Source organism: Pseudoliparis swirei, chromosome 22 (assembly GCF_029220125.1).
Source record: "Pseudoliparis swirei isolate HS2019 ecotype Mariana Trench chromosome 22, NWPU_hadal_v1, whole genome shotgun sequence".
Taxonomy (NCBI): Eukaryota; Metazoa; Chordata; class Actinopteri; order Perciformes; family Liparidae; genus Pseudoliparis; species Pseudoliparis swirei.
In genome coordinates this window covers 2,844,117-2,863,258 of record NC_079409.1, presented here as the reverse complement: position 1 = coordinate 2,863,258, position 19,142 = coordinate 2,844,117, and the positions used below count along the sequence as shown (strand labels likewise).

The 19,142-nt window shown below is 43.6% G+C and overlaps 2 protein-coding genes across 2 annotated transcripts; both read left to right on the top strand.

Moving 5' to 3' along the window:
- The first annotated feature begins 62 nt into the window (after window positions 1-62).
- glrx3 (glutaredoxin 3) lies at window positions 63-1,592 on the top strand. Its single transcript, XM_056405959.1, has one exon. The coding sequence runs from the start codon at window positions 78-80 to the stop codon at window positions 1,056-1,058; it is 981 nt and encodes a 326-aa protein (XP_056261934.1). The 5' UTR covers window positions 63-77; the 3' UTR covers window positions 1,059-1,592.
- A 13,544-nt stretch (window positions 1,593-15,136) lies between these two features.
- Window positions 15,137-17,272, top strand: tnfb (tumor necrosis factor b (TNF superfamily, member 2)). The gene is made up of 3 exons (XM_056405985.1): window positions 15,137-15,349; window positions 15,443-15,554; window positions 16,550-17,272. The coding sequence occupies exons 1-3, from the start codon at window positions 15,161-15,163 to the stop codon at window positions 17,026-17,028; spliced, it is 780 nt and encodes a 259-aa protein (XP_056261960.1). The 5' UTR covers window positions 15,137-15,160; the 3' UTR covers window positions 17,029-17,272.
- The last annotated feature ends 1,870 nt before the right edge of the window (window positions 17,273-19,142 follow it).

Genomic DNA, 19,142 nt, shown 5'->3' with positions numbered 1-19,142 from the left:
AGCTAACGGGCCGAGCGGATGTGACGTCGGCGCAACACCGGAAGTGCTGCGCAGATCGAAGGAGAGAGAGAGGAAAAATGGCGAATCTCGTGGAGGCGACAACAAATCAGCAGTTTGTAGATGCCCTAGCCAAAGCTGGGAAATGCCTGACCGTGGTGCACTTCCAGGCCGCGTGGGCTCCTCAATGTGTCCAGATGAACGAGGTGATGGCCGAGCTGGCCGAGCAGCACGCGCACACCACTTTTGTCAAGCTGGAGGCGGAAGCTGTGCCGGAGGTGTCGGAGAGGTACGAGATCACTTCAGTGCCGACTTTCCTCTTCTTCAAGGCGGGGGAGAAGGTGGACCGCATGGACGGAGCCCACGCTCCGGAGCTGACTAAGAAGGTGCAGCGGCTGGCGGTCACCGCGAGTCCGGTCGGAGGCGCGGAGGTCGCCGCCGCCGCGGACCTGAACCGGCGGCTGAAGGCGCTGCTCGGCGCGGCGCCCTGCATGCTGTTCATGAAGGGCTCCTCCCAGGAGCCCCGCTGCGGCTTCAGCCGGCAGATCGTGGCCCTGCTGAAGGAGCACGGCATCCAGTTCAGCACCTTCGACATCCTGTCCGACGAGGAGGTCCGACAGGGCCTGAAGGCCTACTCCGACTGGCCCACCTACCCGCAGCTGTACGCCAACGGGGAGCTGGTGGGAGGACTGGACATCGTGAAGGAGCTGGCCGAGTCCGGGGAGCTGCAGAACACCTGCCCGAAGGCCGTCACCGCGGAGCAGCGGCTGGAGAGCATCATCAACCAGAGCTCGGTGATGCTGTTCATGAAGGGCAACAAGGGGGCTGCGAAGTGTGGCTTCAGCAGGCAGACACTGGAGCTGCTGAACGGCACCGGGGTGGACTATGACACCTTTGATATTCTGGAGGATGAGGAGGTGCGTCAGGGGCTCAAGACCTACTCCAACTGGCCCACCTACCCGCAGCTCTACGTGAAAGGAGATCTGATCGGAGGTCTGGACATACTGAAGGAGCTGAAGGAGAGTGGAGACCTGGAGTCGGTGCTGAGGGGGGAGTCGTAGGTGTGTCCGCTGCATGTGCCCAGATCGCCCAGATGTGTCCCTGGTGTGACGTCATACACACGGCCAAGAAGTGGAGACGAGAGTTTCTGGAGATGGATATTAGATTGAAGCATCAACTGATGAATCGAACTGTTGTAGCGTTTTGAATAAGTTCACATTCTCCTTTAAAACTCCAAAAAATTAAACCGCATTTAATGAGATTTGACTTTTGGTTTTCATTTGAAGTTGGTCCTTCTTGAAAAGAAGTGAATGTTTGAGCAGCCCCTGTGCTCAGGTTTATAAATCCCCCTCCGACAGTAAACACGCGGGAATGTGCCCCTCCAGTATTCACGGCATTGGTTTCTATTTCTATTTAATTATTCTCATTATTTACCCAGCCATGGACTGTTCACACCTTCACTTGGAGACGGATACCTGTGGAACCACATCCAATAATCACTCTGGTTTAAATACTTTGATCTAAGTTTAAGTCACTTTTTGGTTTGTGGTCCTTCAACGACATTGTGATGAAACAATAAAAACACTTGAGATGTGCTTGTGTTGTTGTTGTTGCTAACGTGGGAAATATCTTTTTGTAGAATCAAACAAAACCTATATTTAAAAAACAGGAATACAACGAGGCCGTTAACCTCATATGGAGGAGAGATGATTTGACATCTTGTCAACCCTCAGTCAACGGGTTTCACCTCCAGCCTTAGAACCGACCTGTCGCACCTGAACCTCTCCAAACCACACGAGCAAATAATATTAATAGAAAACAAATGTACTTTTGTTCTTTTGTATGTTCCACAAATAGAAAAAGATGAAAAATTTACAATAAAGATGAACAATTTACAATTTAATATTGACAATAAAAAATTTATAATAAAGATGAAAAGTTTACAATGAAAAATTTAAAATAAAGATGAAACATGTACAATTTAATATTGACAATTAAAAATGTATAATAAAGATGAAAAATTGACAAAAAAGATGAAAGATTTACAATGAAAAATTTACAAAGATGACAAATTTACAAAGATGAAAAATGTACAATGAAAAATGTACAATAAAGATGAACAAATTGTCAAATAATATTGACAATGAAAAATTAAATATAAAGATGAAAAACTGACAAAAAAGATGAAAGATTTACAATGAAAACTTGACAAAGATGAAAAAATTACAAGAAATATGAAAACTTGACAATGAAAACTTGACAATAAAGATGACTTTGGACTTTGTACAGTACTTAAGTAAATGTTTTGTTTTCACCACAGTCCAAACTACACAGATATGTGTGTGTGTTTAACAGAAGGGAGTCCCGGTCCTCTGCAGGTGTGCTGTGCTCACTGCGGTCATCGTGGTGATGGCTGCCCTTCTCATTTCAATCAACCCGAGGTCACCTGAGGTCAGTGCAGTCACAGGAGGAGAGGAAATGACATTCACATTGATATTCAGCTGCTTCGGTGTCAGCCGCTACCTGAATGACTGAATACTGATGAAGCCAGAGCTCTTTTTGGACCGCGGTGTTACACTGCATGGTTTTTCTCTCATGGCTCAGAGGTACGTGGGCAGAATGTATTTTTGGGATTGAACGCCATCAGAAGTCTTGTGTCTCAGTCGTACAGTTCCACTTGTGTAAGTCTCAGGATGTCACATATACACCGGGAGTAATGTGTGAATAATATTATTGTTATTTTATCAAAAAAAGATAAATGCCATTTACACGTAGCACTTCCTGTCGGATCTCTATTTTATTTTATTTTTGTAATGTATTTTTTAAAATTTAGAAATATTGACAGGTATCTTTATTGTAATTTTTTTTTGTTGTCAATTTTTAATCTTTATTGTCAATTTTTCATCTTTATTCTCAATTTTTAATATTTATTGTCAACAGGAAAATAAATAGATAAACAGATACAAAGAGATCTACATATGTAACTAAATACACATACCTTTACATCTGTGTGTAGACACACCTGCATCCCTCTACAGAGTAAGTACAGTCACACATCACAAAAGTACAATAGATACATAAACTAAATGACAATAGAATCGTCCAGGAGGCAGAAACCAGAGCGCCGACATTGTTGTTTATCCAACAGTCAAATAAATACATGAATAAAAGTAATTTGCTGACCTTTTCATAAAAAAAGAGTAATAAAAAAATATATATTTTGGAATCATTGACTTTTTATTGGTAGTGAGAGCCGCTAGCTGACCACAGGGGGGCGCCACCTCCCCCTGAAGATGAGGGAGTCGCTCCATTTCCACAGATAAGCAGCCTGAGAACACGTTGTCGTCATCATCACTTAAAAAAAAATAAACTACAACGCAAACCAAAGAATGCTTTAAAGTAGTCTCAAGCGTATTGTTAATAAACGCTGCCAGCCCATTGTTCTCGTGTACACACCCTCCGGCGAGAGATTTGCAGACACCTGTGCTGACTACAATCTGGTCATAGGAGGGACGGTCTTTCCACATAAACCCATCCACAAAGCCACCTGGATGTCACCTGATCACACTACCGAAAATCAAATCGACCACATATGCATAAACAGGAAGTTCAGGCGCTCTCTCCTAGATGTCCGTGTGAAGAGGGGGGCAGACGCTGGGTCAGACCACCACCTACTGGCTGCAAAACTCCAGCTCAAGCTGAAGCGATGCAACAACCCCACCAACACAAGAACAAAGTTCAACACCCAGCTCTTCCAGGACATAGGAACAACTGAACTGTACCAAACCACCTTACAGAACAGGTTCCAAGCCCTGCAAGAAGAACAGCACAAATCAGTGGAAGAGCACTGGAGCAACCTGAAACACATTTGGAAGGAGGCGTGCCTAGAAGTAGTGGGGAGAAAAGCAACAAACCATAAACCTTGGTTGTCAACAAACACACTGAAGAAAATTGAAGAAAGGAGGACAAAAAAAGACACTCTAAACAAAAGCAAAACCCGAGCAAAAAAGGCAGCAGCTCACAAAGAATATGAAACAGCAAATAAAGAAGTGAAGAAAAGTGCAAAATGTGACAAGCGGAATTACATTGAGAATTTGGCACGGGAAGCAGAGGAAGCAGCTGAAAAAAACAACATCAAAGAACTCTACATGACCACCAAGAAACTAGCTGGCAAGTTTAGACAGACAAACACCCAGATCAGGGACAAACAGGGACGACTCCTCACCACCAAAGAAGAACAACATCGAAGGTGGACAGAACACTTTAAGGAGCTGCTCAACAGACAGCCCCCTGCCCAAAAGGTAGAGATCCCACCAGCCACACACACGCTGGACATCAACTGCGGCCCCCCAACAAGATCTGAGGTGAGGAAGGCCATCAAGGAATTGCGACGTGGTAAAGCAGCAGGGCCAGATGACATCCCATCAGAGGCTCTACAAGCAGATCTCGACACCTCAACCACCATGCTCCACCAGCTAATAAAGACCATATGGTTGGAAGAAGGAAACATACCAACAGACTGGAAGGACGGGCTCATTGCTGTCATACCAAAGAAAGGAAACCTCAGGGATTGCAACAGCTACCGAGGGATCATGTTGCTATCAACACCAGGCAAAGTGTTCAGCCGCATAATCTTGGAGAGACTGCGTAAGGGGGTTGATGATGAACTGAGAGAAAACCAAGCTGGTTTCAGAAATAAAAGATCGTGCACCGACCAAATTGCTAGCCTCAGGATCATCATTGAGCCGTCTATAGAATGGCGAACACCTGTTCATGTCAATTTCATAGACTTTGAAAAAGCATTTGACAGTGTAGACTGTGAAATGCTATGGAAACTCATGGCACACTATGGAATCCCCCCAAAGTATACCAACATCATTAAGAACATGTACTGGGACATGCAATGCAATGTACTCTTCCAGGGATGCGCACAAGAAAAATTCAAAGTAGGTACTCACTGGCGTGAAACAGGGCTGCCTGCTTTCCCCTTTCCTCTTCCTTCTGTGCATTGACTGGATCATGGCACAATCAACCCACAATAAAAAGACTGGCATCCAGTGGAGTCTAACAGAACATCTGGAGGACCTCAACTTTGCGGATGACATCGCACTACTCTCCCATAGCCACCAACAGATGCAGGACAAATCCGAACTGCTAGAAAAAACAGCAGCTGGACTTGGATTCAAAATAAATGGACCAAAAACCAAAGTAATGCGGATAAACACCAAGAACACAGACCCAATAACCATCGGGGACCAGATGCTGGAAGATGTCAACAAATTCACCTACCTGGGAAGTGTGATAGCTGTTGATGGTGGGACAGAGGATGACGTGAAGACAAGAATTGGGAAAGCAAGAACAGCATTTAATATCTTAAACAAAATTTGGAAAAGTAAAAACATCTCCCTCAAGACGAAGCTTCAAATCTTCAACTCCAACGTCAAAACCGTGCTGCTCTATGGCTCCGAAACCTGGAGAACTACCACTAACATCACAAACAAACTACAAACCTTCATAAACCACTGTCTAAGACGCATCCTGGGAGTCTTCTGGCCAAACACAATTAGCAACATCAACCTCTGGGAATGCACAAAACAAGAAACAGTAGATATGGAGCTGGATTGGACACACACTACGAAGAAACACAACAGCAATAACAAAACAGGCACTGACATGGAACCCACAAGGCAAACGGGGTCGAGGACGACCCAAAAACACCTGGAGAAGGAGCACAGAGCAGGAATTCAAGAAGAAGGGGCTGACGTGGAAACAGCTGGAGAGGGTGGCTCAGGACAGACGAGGGTGGAAACAATTCATCAATGGCCTATGTTCCGAGAGGAATACAAAGGCTTAACATAACATAACATAACACACACCCTAATGCACATTACGTGACGCCGCACACCTATAATTACCTTCGCATTGAAAATGCGGAAGGTTATGTTTTGATCGACATGTATTTATTTATTTATTTATTTGTATGCGTGTTACTCGCATAACTCAAAAAGTATTAAACCGAATCGCATGAAATTTAGTGGGATAATTAGTTATTATACGGGGACCATTTGATTAGATTTTGGGATCAATCGGGTCAACGGTCAAGGTCAAGGTCATGGAAAGGTCAAAATCTTCTTTTTACCATAGCACGGTCAATTCGTATCCAATTGGCATGCAACTAATGCCAACATGTTCATAATTCAATGCCCAATCTTGTGATCTGCGAAGGTATGCGCTCTACCGAGTGCCCAGTCTAGTTAGGAGTTGCGTTGAGCAACAGGTGCAGAACAGGAAGTCACATATTTGGTGCAACATCAGTCACACTTTCCCCTCTGCAGCGCATGTGGACTCTGTGGCCCTCTGATCGGACTCCTCGGCGGCGGCCCCTCGGTCCCTCTGATGCAATAAGAGCCGAAACGTTTGCTGAGTGCACATAAAGCGGTCGCACACGATGCTAACGGCGTGTCTGACTGTAGCACTGCGGCGCTGCTACGCACTCATTAAGCTGCTGATGTTGCTCCGGCCAGAAAACACTCAGCAGTTCCCTGTTTATTCGTCGATTGTAAGCAGCTTGATTGTGATTTATTTGCTGAGCTGAACCGGATTACTCCATTCAGACGATATTAAAACCTTTAAAAAAAAGCCCATGAGCCTCGAACCCCTTTCACCCCAATTGAAGAGGTGATGACCAGTAAATAGGTCACATGTTTGTACTTCTTTATGCAGGACAACCACAGGAGGCCACAGCAATGCTAGCTGCTCTTTTCTTAAGCACAGTGGTGCAATATAACCTCTATATTGCCCAAAAAACATAAACCAGGGAACACGTAAAGTAGTGTACATCCATATCAAGTCTCTGTACTCTTAAAGTAAAGCTAGCGTCTGTGGCATGCTCTCAATTTAAAGTTACGTGTTGGGTAAAGTATTACATGAGGTAGGACGTTTACCCTGTTCATGAGCTTAGCTTTAGTGTGTTAGCATGCTAACATTTGCTGGTTAGCATGCTAATGTTAGCTGGTTAGCCCATAGGGGCTGATGTGAATATCAGTTATGTGGTTAAATACAGTCAAAGAGTTCAAGGGTCACTAAAGTTGTTGTTACATAAGGTAAAGTTGTTATTACATAAGGTGTCAGACTCCTGGTCCCCGGGGGACACACCAGCGTCATGGCCGCCCTCCAAGGGTTGTCACTGAAACATCCATCCATCCATCATCAATACCGCTTCATCATCCTCATTAGGGTCGCGGGGCGCTGGAGCCGATCCCAGCTGACACAGGGCGAAGGCAGGGGACACCTGGACAGGTCAGAGGTCATCTCAGGGCACACATAGAGACAGACAACCATTCACTCTCACATTCACACCTATGGGACATTTAGACATCAATTAACCTGACTGCATGTCTTTGTGGGAGGAAGCCGGAGAACCCGGAGGGAACCCACACTGCCACGGGGAGAACATGCTGCACACAGAAGGACCGCCTCGACCGGGAATTGAACCCACGGCCCTCTTGCTGTGAGGCGACAGTGCTAGCCACGACACCACCATGCACCAGCGTGTCACTGAAACATATAGACGTATAAACTACTCCAACATATTGTTAAATAACTCTCTTTGCGTTTGTTATTGTTCATTCAAGTGTAGAAATATGGTACATAAGAAGATTTGAAACCTTCAAAATAAAAGCACGGGATAGTTTTCTTGAATTTCTTTAAGAAAAGGTGATCGTACGTCTTTTCAAGCCGTCAGGGGCCACATACAATGAGGTGGCGGGCCTTGTGTTTGACACCTGTGTCCTGAGAGGAACATGAATGTGTTTTTACACATTTGATGACGACACATCTAATTGTTGTAATTTAACTGACAAAAACTACCAAGCGGTTACCTCATAGTGGTGCGACAGGAAGAGCCTGGGGATCAACCGAGTGGGTGGGACTCGTCCTCTGGGAACAATGAATGTATCTGTGTCTATATTTAACTTGTTGTTGTAATAAATCAAGTCTTTATTGAGGTGTTTCGCCTGCAATCCAGAGCTCTGATTCTATCTCTCTCCTGATCACTAAACATCTGAGTGACTTTATAATAAAGCTTCACTGTTCTGGGAACAAGTTAATGAATCCTCACAAAAGAACCCCTGAACACTGACTCACATCATTTGATCTCAGGATGGGTCCCACTCTTTACTCTGCTGTGTCGTGGCTTTATGAAAAGGATTCACTTGAACATGTGTTGGGACCTGTGGACACACCTGGGCCGCTTCAAGGGCCGGGTTAAGACTTCACCTCCAACAGGTATATCCTGGGCTGCACACTTCCTCGCACATTTTCCACAACACCCGATCCTTTGTTCTCTCGTGCCTTTGTAGTCCTGCGGGGATTGTTCTGCCGGGCTTCTCAGCCGGGACGCGTGACGACGCGTTGTGAGCTTCACACAGAAACACCCGTGTGTTGGGTTCAGCCCAAAAAAAGTAACGAAAAGTAACGTAATCAAACCATAAACAAGGTGGAGCCGGGATGATAAAACACGTTAAGTGTCGTGTGAGGGAGGTCAGTGGAACACGATGGCATTTGTTCGCGCGCAAGAGGTTCTTTTCTGCTGTGATGTTATTGTCATTATTCCAGGCATTTCTACAATTACTGCCAGAGAGCGTACTTATTTAATTCATTTTTTTTATTAATGCATATTTGAAAAATGCATTTTATTTTTCAAAACGGAAACATAAAAATATATATTTTTTCTTTTTTTTAATTAATTTTTGAAAACCTTTTATTTTGGAAAAACGCACATTTGAAAACATTTATTTTATTTTGGAAAAATGCTTATTTGAAAAAAAAGAGCGCTTACTTTTATATATTTTCACAAAGCCTCCTTTGCAAGTTGTAGTGTTAAAAAGTGTTCAATATTTTTCTATGAAAGCAAAACAATATTTACTTTCTTAGAATGTTCACACGCATGTTGCATAAATGCGGCGGTGGGAAAGTGCGTCGCCTTCAGGGGCATCTGAGAAGAAATGGAATATAATATTCATCTTAAAATCAGAATCGTTCTTCTTTCATTATGAAGACGCGAGCTGAGCTTCCTGTATTCCACTGGGTTTGTTTCTGTATATTTGTTTGGCTTGCGTAATTGCAGCTTTAGACACTCACATGTGTGTGTGTGTGTGTGTGTGTGTGTGTTGTTGAATCAACTGTCCATCATGTGATTCACCACCAGGGGAAAGTGTTTACAAATGGAGGATTTTTTTCAGCTGTAACTTGAGATTTTCCAGAGTGAGGAAGGAGGAATACTCGTGGATGAAGTGACTCTCATCTGACGGCACAAACAAAAACAAACAAACAAACAAAAAGATCAACAGCCGTCGGAGGAATTGACGAACACAGGTGGACTTTGTGCAACGCCGGACTCTTGAGATCAGAGAAGTGGAGCTGGGTCTGAGACGACCCCTTCGTCTAAAAGGCTTCCGGCCTCCCCAGGAGCTCCGCTGGGATCCCCAACTACGTCTGCTGAAACACCCGCAGCAGACGGGAAACTTTAGAACAGAAGTGGTTTATTCTCAAAGGTCAAAGGCAGGAATCTCCCCTGTGCCCAAATTGTGTTGGTGGTGGTTTAAATCCTAAAGTTACACAAAGAGCAACAACGTTTTCTAGTTTCCTTCCTGAATTCTTGAAGCTGAGCTCACTTAAACCAGCGCTTGAATAACATGTTATTTACTGTGGCTCGTCAACAAATGAGATGCATCACTTATTTATTGATGTTTTTTCACACATGCTTGTCCTCACTTGTGCTTTTTATTGTGTTTTAAACCCTTTTGTTGGATGTTCTCTTCACATCGTATGTGTAATGTATTCCTATATGCTGCTGTGTCTGAATGGGGCTTTAATAATGGGAATAATAGGAATTAAAATGAATAAAAACGCCAGATTGGGATAACAATGGTTTCTTATCTGTTGGGTTTCCACGAGGAGGTGAAGCAGCCAATCGGTGAAGCTTCCTGGAGCTGGAGGTCTGGAGGCCAGGGGCGGCGGAAGCACCTGAAGGTCAAACCTCACGCCCAGTTCAGTTCAGATTAGTTTAGTTTAGTTCAGTTCAGTTTAGTTTAGTTCAGTTTAGTTCAGTTCAGATTAGTTTAGTTCAGTTCAGTTCAGTTCAGTTCAGTTTAGTTCAGTTCAGTTCAGTTCAGTTTAGTTCAGTTTAGTTTAGTTTAGTTCAGTTCAGTTCAGTTTAGTTCAGTTTAGTTTAGTTTAGTTCAGTTCAGTTCAGTTTAGTTCAGTTCAGTTCAGTTCAGTTTAGTTCAGTTCAGTTCAGTTTAGTTTAGTTCAGTTTAGTTCAGTTTAGTTTAGTTTAGTTCAGTTCAGTTTAGTTTAGTTCAGTTCAGTTTATTTCAGTTTAGTTTAGTTCAGTTTAGTTTATTTAGTTCAGTTCAGTTCAGTTTAGATTAGTTTAGTTTAGTTCAGTTTAGTTTAGTTCAGTTCAGTTTAGTTTAGTTTAGTTGAGTTCAGTTTAGTTTAGTTCAGATTAGTTTAGTTCAGTTCAGTTTAGTTCAGTTCAGTTCAGTTTAGTTTAGTTCAGTTTAGTTCAGTTCAGTTTAGTTCAGTTCAGTTTAGTTCAGTTTAGTTTAGTTCAGTTCAGTTTAGTTTAGTTCAGTATCTGTCTGATGTGGGAATGAATGTTAGTTTATTGTTTAAGAGATGAGAAATAAAAAATGGATGCTGGTTGAAATCCGAGACGTTACCTTTATTTTGAAGGCAACGTCATACATTTTATTTTGAAGGAACTTCCTGTCTAAATGACCTGGATGTGTGAGGTTTGACCCCTCCAAAGTGTTGCGTTGTTCAAACTGATGAATGACTGACGGCTGAGCGGCTCGAGGAGCGACTGAGTCTAAATGAAGAGGAGGTGAGACGGAGAGTTTTTTTCTGAATGATAATTGTCTATTTTTTGCACGTTAAATATTGTTTAACTTTAATTCATCGAATCCTGAATTTCCTCGAGCCCGAGGCATCCTGGCAGACGGATCTTTTCCACATCGACATCTATCTCACACGGCAACACCGGAGAGGGAAAACAAAACGTCCTCAAAGAACTGCCACCTGTGATGGCGTCACCGCACACATCTGAAAATGAAACTCGTGGCATGAACACGACATCTTGTTCCTTCCTTCCTACACTTCCTGTCTCCCACCTTTCTTGCCTCCATCCTCCCCTCCCTCCTCCTCCCCAATTATGTAATCTTTGTCTACATTGTGGAGGCGCTCCACTGTGCACAATCCTAGGATTTCATGATGCAATCCGAGAGGATTTTTCTATTATGTATATCAAATTTATATGAAAAGAAGGATTTTTCTGTTATTTATGTCAAATTTATATTAAAAGAAGGATTTTTCTGTTATTTATATCAAATCTATATTAAAAGAAGGATTTTTCTGTTATTTATATCAAATTTATATTAAAAGAAGGATTTTTCTCTATTATTTATATCCAATTAATATGAAAAGAGTAATTTTCTCGATGACTTATAGAAATTGATATTTAAAGAGGAATTTATTCTATTATGTATATACAATTCATATGAAAAAAGGGATTTTTGTCTCTTATTTATATCACATTTTTATGAAAAGAGGAATTTTTCTCTATTATTTATATACATTTATATTAAAAGAGGGATTCTTTCCATTATTTTTAATCCAGATATGGGGGAGTTAAATGTGGGGAATGTGCCACCGTGCGATGAGGAGAGAAGTGATGAGGAGAGAAGCGATGAGGAGAGAAGCGATGAGGAGAGAAGTGATGAGGAGAGAAGCGATGATGAAGGAAGGCTGCCCAGGTAGAGCTTCAGTTACAGGTGTGCAGCCCCATGAACAGAGCTGACTGTGTTGGAGGAATCCAGTGGGAGTCAGAGAGTTACGCCTGACACACGACCTCTGACTGGGAACAGTGTGTGTGTGTGTGTGTGTGTGTGTGTGTGTGTGTGTGTGTGTGTGTGTGAAGAGGTTCAACAGATCGTACACACAGTGAATGGTTCCTTAAGGGTTCTTTAAAAGGCTTTGTGGTTCTAGAAGAACCATCACCTACTGATGAACCATTTAGAGGTTCGTTGAAGAACTATTTATGGACATGGTTCTCTAAAGAACCCTAGTTTGAAAGGTTCTTTGAGGAACCATAAATAGGGCCTTAAAGAACCATTTTTTAAAGGTTCTTTGAGACACGTTTATAGGTTCTTTGAAGAACTCTTTAAGGACATGGTTCTTGACAGAACCCTGGTTTGAAAGGTTCTTCGTGGAATCAGAAATGGTGCCTTAAAGAACCATGTTTTGAATGTTCTTTGAGGCACCTTTATAGGTTCTTTGAAGAACTCTTTAAGGACAGGGTTCTTTAGAGAACCCTGGTTTGAAAGGTTCTTTGAGGAACCATAAATGGGGCCTTAAAGAACCATGTTTTGAAGGTTCTTTGAGGCACCTTTATAGGTTCTTTGAAGAACTCTTTAAGGGCAGGGTTCTTTAGAGAACCCTGGTTTGAAAGGTTCTTTGAGGAACCATAAATGGGGCCTTAAAGAACCCTGGTTTGAAAGGTTCTTTGTGGAACCACAAATGGTGCCTTAAAGAACTATGTTTTGAAGGTTCTTTGAGGCACCTTTATAGGTTATTTGAAGAACTCTTTAAGGAAATGGTTCTTTAAAGAACCCTAGTTTTGAAGGTTCTTTGAGACATGTGCAGTGCGCACATTCAGACGATGGTGGTTCTTTTGTTTTGATTATTAATATTGGTTGTGTGAGGACCGGAGAGGGAAGCTTCATAAGAGTCGGCTGACTCGCTGACGATGACCCATTTCTCTCATTTCCTGGTTGCGGTGTTCCCCTTGTTGTTGTTCATGGAACATGTTGCTTATGCAGCTCCTTTAAAATGTTCATTTAATGTGTCAGACTGTGAGACGTTTCACAAAGACACAAACTTCTTCTGTTAGGAATCCTCCCGTCCAGGAATTGTCTAACTTAAAATAAAGTGACATATAAATCACATTTTTACAGAACAGCTTTTCAGTGATGTCGTCCTTTCATGCGGTTCTGTGGTTCCTCTCATTTAGTTTGTCTGTTGTTCTTTATTTAGGGTTTCGCCTTTCCATTTGTTTTGGCTTGATTCTCTGAAGAGCATTTAGTAAACTCTGTTTTTAAAGGTGATATATGTATTTATTCCAGACTCATGAGGCCATAAAACAATAAAAACAAATACAACAACAATATATAAAATAAAATACAATACGAGGACACGGGTACAACCATTACAGCCAAAACGTTGCTATATAAATAAAGTTATTATTATTATTATTATCATTATTATTATTATTATTAAACGGCTGAAATATAGACTCTCCTTAAATCTGAATTTCCTTGAAGGGAATCGTGTTTATATTTGTGTTCTATATAATTAAAGTTTATTTTTATTATTATTACTATTATTATTATTAAAAGGGTGAAATATAGACTCCTTAAATCAGAATTTCCTTGAAGGTAATCAGGTTTATTTTGTTGTTCTATATAAATAAAGTAATTATTATTATTATTATTAAAAGGGTAAAAAATAGACTCTCCTTAAATATGGAAATCAGAATTTCCTTGAGGGGAATCGTGTTATTTTTTTGTGCGATATAAATAAAGTTAATATTATTATTACAATTTAAAGTAGGGAAGATAGAATCTCCTTAAATATTAAAATCATAATTTCCTTATGGATAATTTTTTGTTTTTTATTGTGACTCGTTTATGAGTTTATTGAAGTTTGAGGTCACGTGACATCATAACCATGTACTTCAATTGGAGGAATCTTCTCAGGAATAACCAAGAGGTGGAGGTGAAGAAGCAAATCATCTATTCGATGACGACGATGATGTCATCCGGCCACATCTTCGGAGGTGTGTTTTTTTGCGTGGTCGGAATGAATTTCTCACACGAGGAAACACACACTGGAAAGAAAAAAAACACAATGTTAATATGTAGCTGGCAAGTTTCCACAAACAGACACACAGAACTTCCTCAAAGCCGCTGAGCAAACACAGACACACACACACACAGGCATTGCAATGCGGAGGGAAAGTAAAAGAGATAATAAGTGTGTGTGTGTGTGTGTGATGCTAAAAATAACACGCACACACACTTGAAGATGAAAACAGAACCGAGTGGACATCTCCGTGCGAGGAAAAGCCCAACGCAGGAAGTGAAGTGAAAAGGGGAACCGTGGCCGGTGCGACCCGTCAGAGAGGGGGGGGGGGGGGGGGTGGAGTTGCATCACCGCCCTGCAGCAGGAGACCAGCCGGAACACGTTTTTCTCTTTCGAGACCGAAATAGATTTAACTTGTGTTTTTAAGCGATGACGTCATCCTGGAAAAAAGATATCGATCTATTTGAGCATATCTTTTATTAATGTGTCTTTTATTGTAAATCTGTAGTTGTTGGGGTAATGCAGTCAGATGTGTTTGGGATATTTTACATGAACCTCATGTGAACATTGAAATATATATTGGAACATGTTGTAAATCACATGTGTGAAGCAGCTGAATATAACGTGGAGTTTAGACTCTGCTTTGTTTGTGTAAAACACACACACACAAGCACACACACACACACACACACCTGTACTGACAACAACTCGCTTGTGCTTTAAGGCTACACAGGAGTTCATAAAGTAAACTCTCACCAGAGTGTGTGAGGAACAGGTGAACAGTTTATACCACACACACACACACACACACACACACACACACATTTCTGTGGCATCCCCAAGCATCTAGTCTGCGGCTGCAGCTGTGTGAAGCTCAGCAGTCACACACACAGACTACATTCTGCGGGCGGCTCCACATGTTTGTGTGTTTGTCTCAGTGTGTGTGTGTGTGTGTGTGTGTGTGTGTGTGGTTATGTCACAACACATTTTTCACAAAAAACCCAAGAAAAGAGCGACCACTTTCCCATCCTGAAACCACGACTCCCTGAAAGTCCGGCGTGGCCGGGGAGACTTCCCTCTGCGCCGCTGCCTCTCGTCTCCGCTTACCCGGTGATGACATCACCGGAGTTTCCCATCGGCAGGAACATAAATACGACGAGCTCTGAGCAGAGAGTTCACTCTGAGCAACCACGGCAACACACACGCGCACACACACACACACACACACTCAGTCAGCATGGTGGCCTACGCAGCAGCGCCGGGCGACATGGAGACGGGCTTTGGGAACAGGGTGGTGGTGCTGGTGGAGAAGAAGTCCTCCACGGGGCCAGTGTGGAAGGTGGCCGGGGGGCTCTCCGTGGCGGCCCTTTGCCTGGGGGGGGTCCTGCTGCTCGCCTGGCACTGGAGTGCAAAGACACATTTAAAGGTACAGGCACCGCCTCTCTTCTATAGCATGGTGTTGTTACCGTAGAAACCGAGCGGACGTCTACATCGATGGGTTTCTCTTTCCCTCCGTCAGACTCAACCAGGACACACGGAGGCGCTCGTGAAGAACGACACCGGGAGAACAGACCCTCACAGCACCCTGAGGAGCATCAGCAGCAAGGCCAAGGCCGCCATCCACCTAGAGGGTGAGTCGCCACGAGTCATCGCGCACCTGAAGAGACCCTGAAGAGACTCTGAACAGACCCTGAAGAGACTCTAAAGAGACTCTGAAGAGACTCTAAAGAGACCCTGAAGAGACTCTGAAGAGACTCTAAAGAGACTCCAAAGAGACCCTGAAGAGACTCTAAAGAGACTCTAAAGAGACCCTAAAGAGACTCTAAAGAGACTCTGAAGAGTCTCTGAAGAGACTCTAAAGAGACCCTGAAGAGACTCTGAAGAGACTCTAAAGAGACCCTGAAGTGACTCTAAAGAGACTCTGAAGAGTCTCTGAAGAGACTCTAAAGAGACCCTGAAGAGACTCTGAAGAGACTCTGAAGAGACTCTAAAGAGACCCTGAAGAGACTCTAAAGAGACCCTGAAGAGACCCTGAAGAGACTCTGAAGAGACTCTGAAGAGACCCTGAAGAGACTCTGAAGAGACCCTGAAGAGACTCGTCCTCTGTTCACTAACAACGAGCACGCAGGCAGAGATATGAGTTATGAAGAGGATATGGCAAAAGTTATGAAACGGGAGAGGGGTCAAGGGGGAAGGAAGAGAGGGATGGAGGGATGGAGGTTGAGGTGTAAGGGATGGAGGGATGTAGGGATGGAAGAATGTAGGGATGGAAGGATGGCGGTCGAGGGGTAAGGGATGTAGGGATAGAGGTCAAGGGGTAAGGAATGGAGGGATGGAGGGATGGCGGTCGAGGGGTAAGGGATGTAGGGATAGAGGTCAAGGGGTAAGGAATGGAGGGATGGAGGGATGGAGGTCGAGGGGTGGAGGGATGAAAGAGAGAGAAGGATGTGTTGGGAACAACAGGTTTGGGGGGAGGTGGAGACAGAGAACAGGTGTTGGGCTCAATGCAGGAAATGAGCTCCGTTGGGGGCGTGGCCAAGTTCTGTAAACCTCCACGAGCTGCAGAGAGAGAGAGAGAGAGGGAAGGCGGTGACTAACCTTCTTCTTCTTCTTCCTTGGCTTTCAGGCAGCTGCGAGGACGACTGCGAGAGTCTGCGCGGCCGGCTGCAGTGGCACAGCGGCCAGGGCCAGGCGTTCGCCCAGGGCGGCTTCCTGGTGGCCGACAACCGCATCGTGGTCCCTCAGACCGGCCTCTACTTCATCTACAGCCAGGCGTCCTTCAGGTTGGCGTGCGGCGGTGGCGGCGGCGAGGAAGAGGAGGAGGAGGAGGCGGTGACGGCGGGAAGAAGACGCCACGCGCCCCTCAGCCACCGGATCTGGCGCTACTCGGACTCCCTGGGTCGGAAGGCGTCGCTGATGAACGCCGTGAGGTCGGCGTGTCAGAGCGGCGGCGCCCGGGAGGAGGGCCAGGGCTGGTACAACGCCATCTACCTGGGCGCCGCCTTCCAGCTGCGCCGCGGCGACACGCTGTGGACGGAGACCAATCAGCTGGCGGCGCTGGAGGCCGAGGACGGACGCACCTTCTTCGGCGTGTTCGCGCTCTGATGGCGTCTCTTTAAGTATGTTCTAATCATTTGTGTGTTATTATTCATCTCATGGTGATGATCAGAGAGGGTTACGTCTCCATGGAGATGAAGCGGGTAGCGGATCAACAACAACAACAACAATACTATGAACTGTAACAGTTTGCGATATTCGTTTATATTTTTTTCCCTTTTTGTACATTATTTATGTGACAACAAAAAACTGTATGTATTTATTTGTATTTATTTATATTTAAATTGTTGGGATTAAGTGTTAAAGATCATTTATATTTTTATTTATATATATATTTATATTTATATAAATACTTGTGAACATGAATTTAATTAAAATTAAATTTAAAAATCACAAGTTGTTGTCTCTTTAAGAATTAAATCATCAGAAAGTTGAGACAAACAACAGGAAACCAGGTCAGTAACACACACACACACACACACAAAGACACACACAGACACACACAGAGACACACAGACACACACAGAGACACACACAGACAGACAAACACAGAGACACACACACACAGACAGACAAACACACACACACAGAGACACACACACAGACACACACACACACACAGACAGACACAAACAAACACACACACGCACACCACCCACACACACACACACAACCCAACACACACACTCAGTTCCTCCACACCCAGCACATACTTCCTTTGTTGGATCAGTCGAGATGAGGAAGGGGAATTTCCTACTTTGTGTGCGCTCACTGAATGCAGCGTCAGGTGGAGGCCCACAGAAGCCTCAACCCGGAGCGGGGTTTCCCCAGTGCCCCCCCCCCTCCCCTCCTCCACACCACCTTCCCCGGCGTTGCCTCATACTTCATCTCCAGTCAGCTGGAAAGAGACACGACACGAGAGAGAGTGGTTGTGTCACACCGTCATCATGTGAACACACACACACACACACACAGACAAGCAGACTCACACACACACACACACAGACAAGCAGACTCACACACAGACACACACACACACAGACAAGCAGACTCACACACACACACACACATACACACTCACACACACACAGACAGACAAGCAGACACACACACACACAGACAGACAAGCACACTCACACACACACACACAGACAAGCAGACACACACACACACAGACAAGCACACTCACACACACAAACACACGCACACACAAGTTATATGAAGTTGTATCAAGTTGGACTGCTGTGACCCTCGACCTTTAGGCTCTGAAGGTCATCGGGACTCAGAGAAGCGAGACATGGTGACACCTGGTGGACGATGCTGTCACAGGAGACGGGTTCTTAATGGTTCTTAATGGTTCTTAAAACACTTTGTGGTTCTACGGAGAACCATCACCTACTGAAGAACCATTTTTCTCGTTTGAGGAATCATTATCGGTTCTTTAAAGAACTCCTTCAGGGAATGGTTCTTTAAAGAACCCTGGTTTGATATGGAACCAGAAACGGTGGCTTTAACAACCCTAAAAAATGGTTATTTCACCTTTATAGGTTCTTTAAACAACTCTTTAAGGAAATGGTTCTTTAGAGAACCCTGGGTTGAAAGGTTCTTTGAGGAACCATAAATGGTTCTTCTCTGGCATCATTCTGAAGAACCATGTTGGGTTCCAGATGACTCCTCCATGGTTCTGTGTGTCATGTTTATTAAAACTTATCGGGGATTTGTGTTTTTCTTTAATAAATGTGATGTGTGTACACACACACAAACACACACACACACTTTTCTTGTATCTATTCCAGTTGTGTGTTTTAAATAAACGTGAACACAAAAGTAACCAATGGAAAAACAGTTATTTATTTACGGTACCCATATATTTGCATACACATAGTCTGAAATATATTAACATTTAAGATCTTTAAGATATAGTGAATACAAATATCCACAAATCCATGTATATTGTCATATTTGTGATAATAGAACATTTCCTAAATTCTTTCTGCATTCATATGACACACGTTCAGCTCAGTTAATGAAGATGAACTATTCCATTCATTCGTCCTCCATACCTCAGCGAGCATGATGAACAATGAGATGTATTCTAGAACAAGTGTTGTTAAAGCGCACACTAACATACGTCGATATGTTCAGAAGTTGTTTTACCTAGA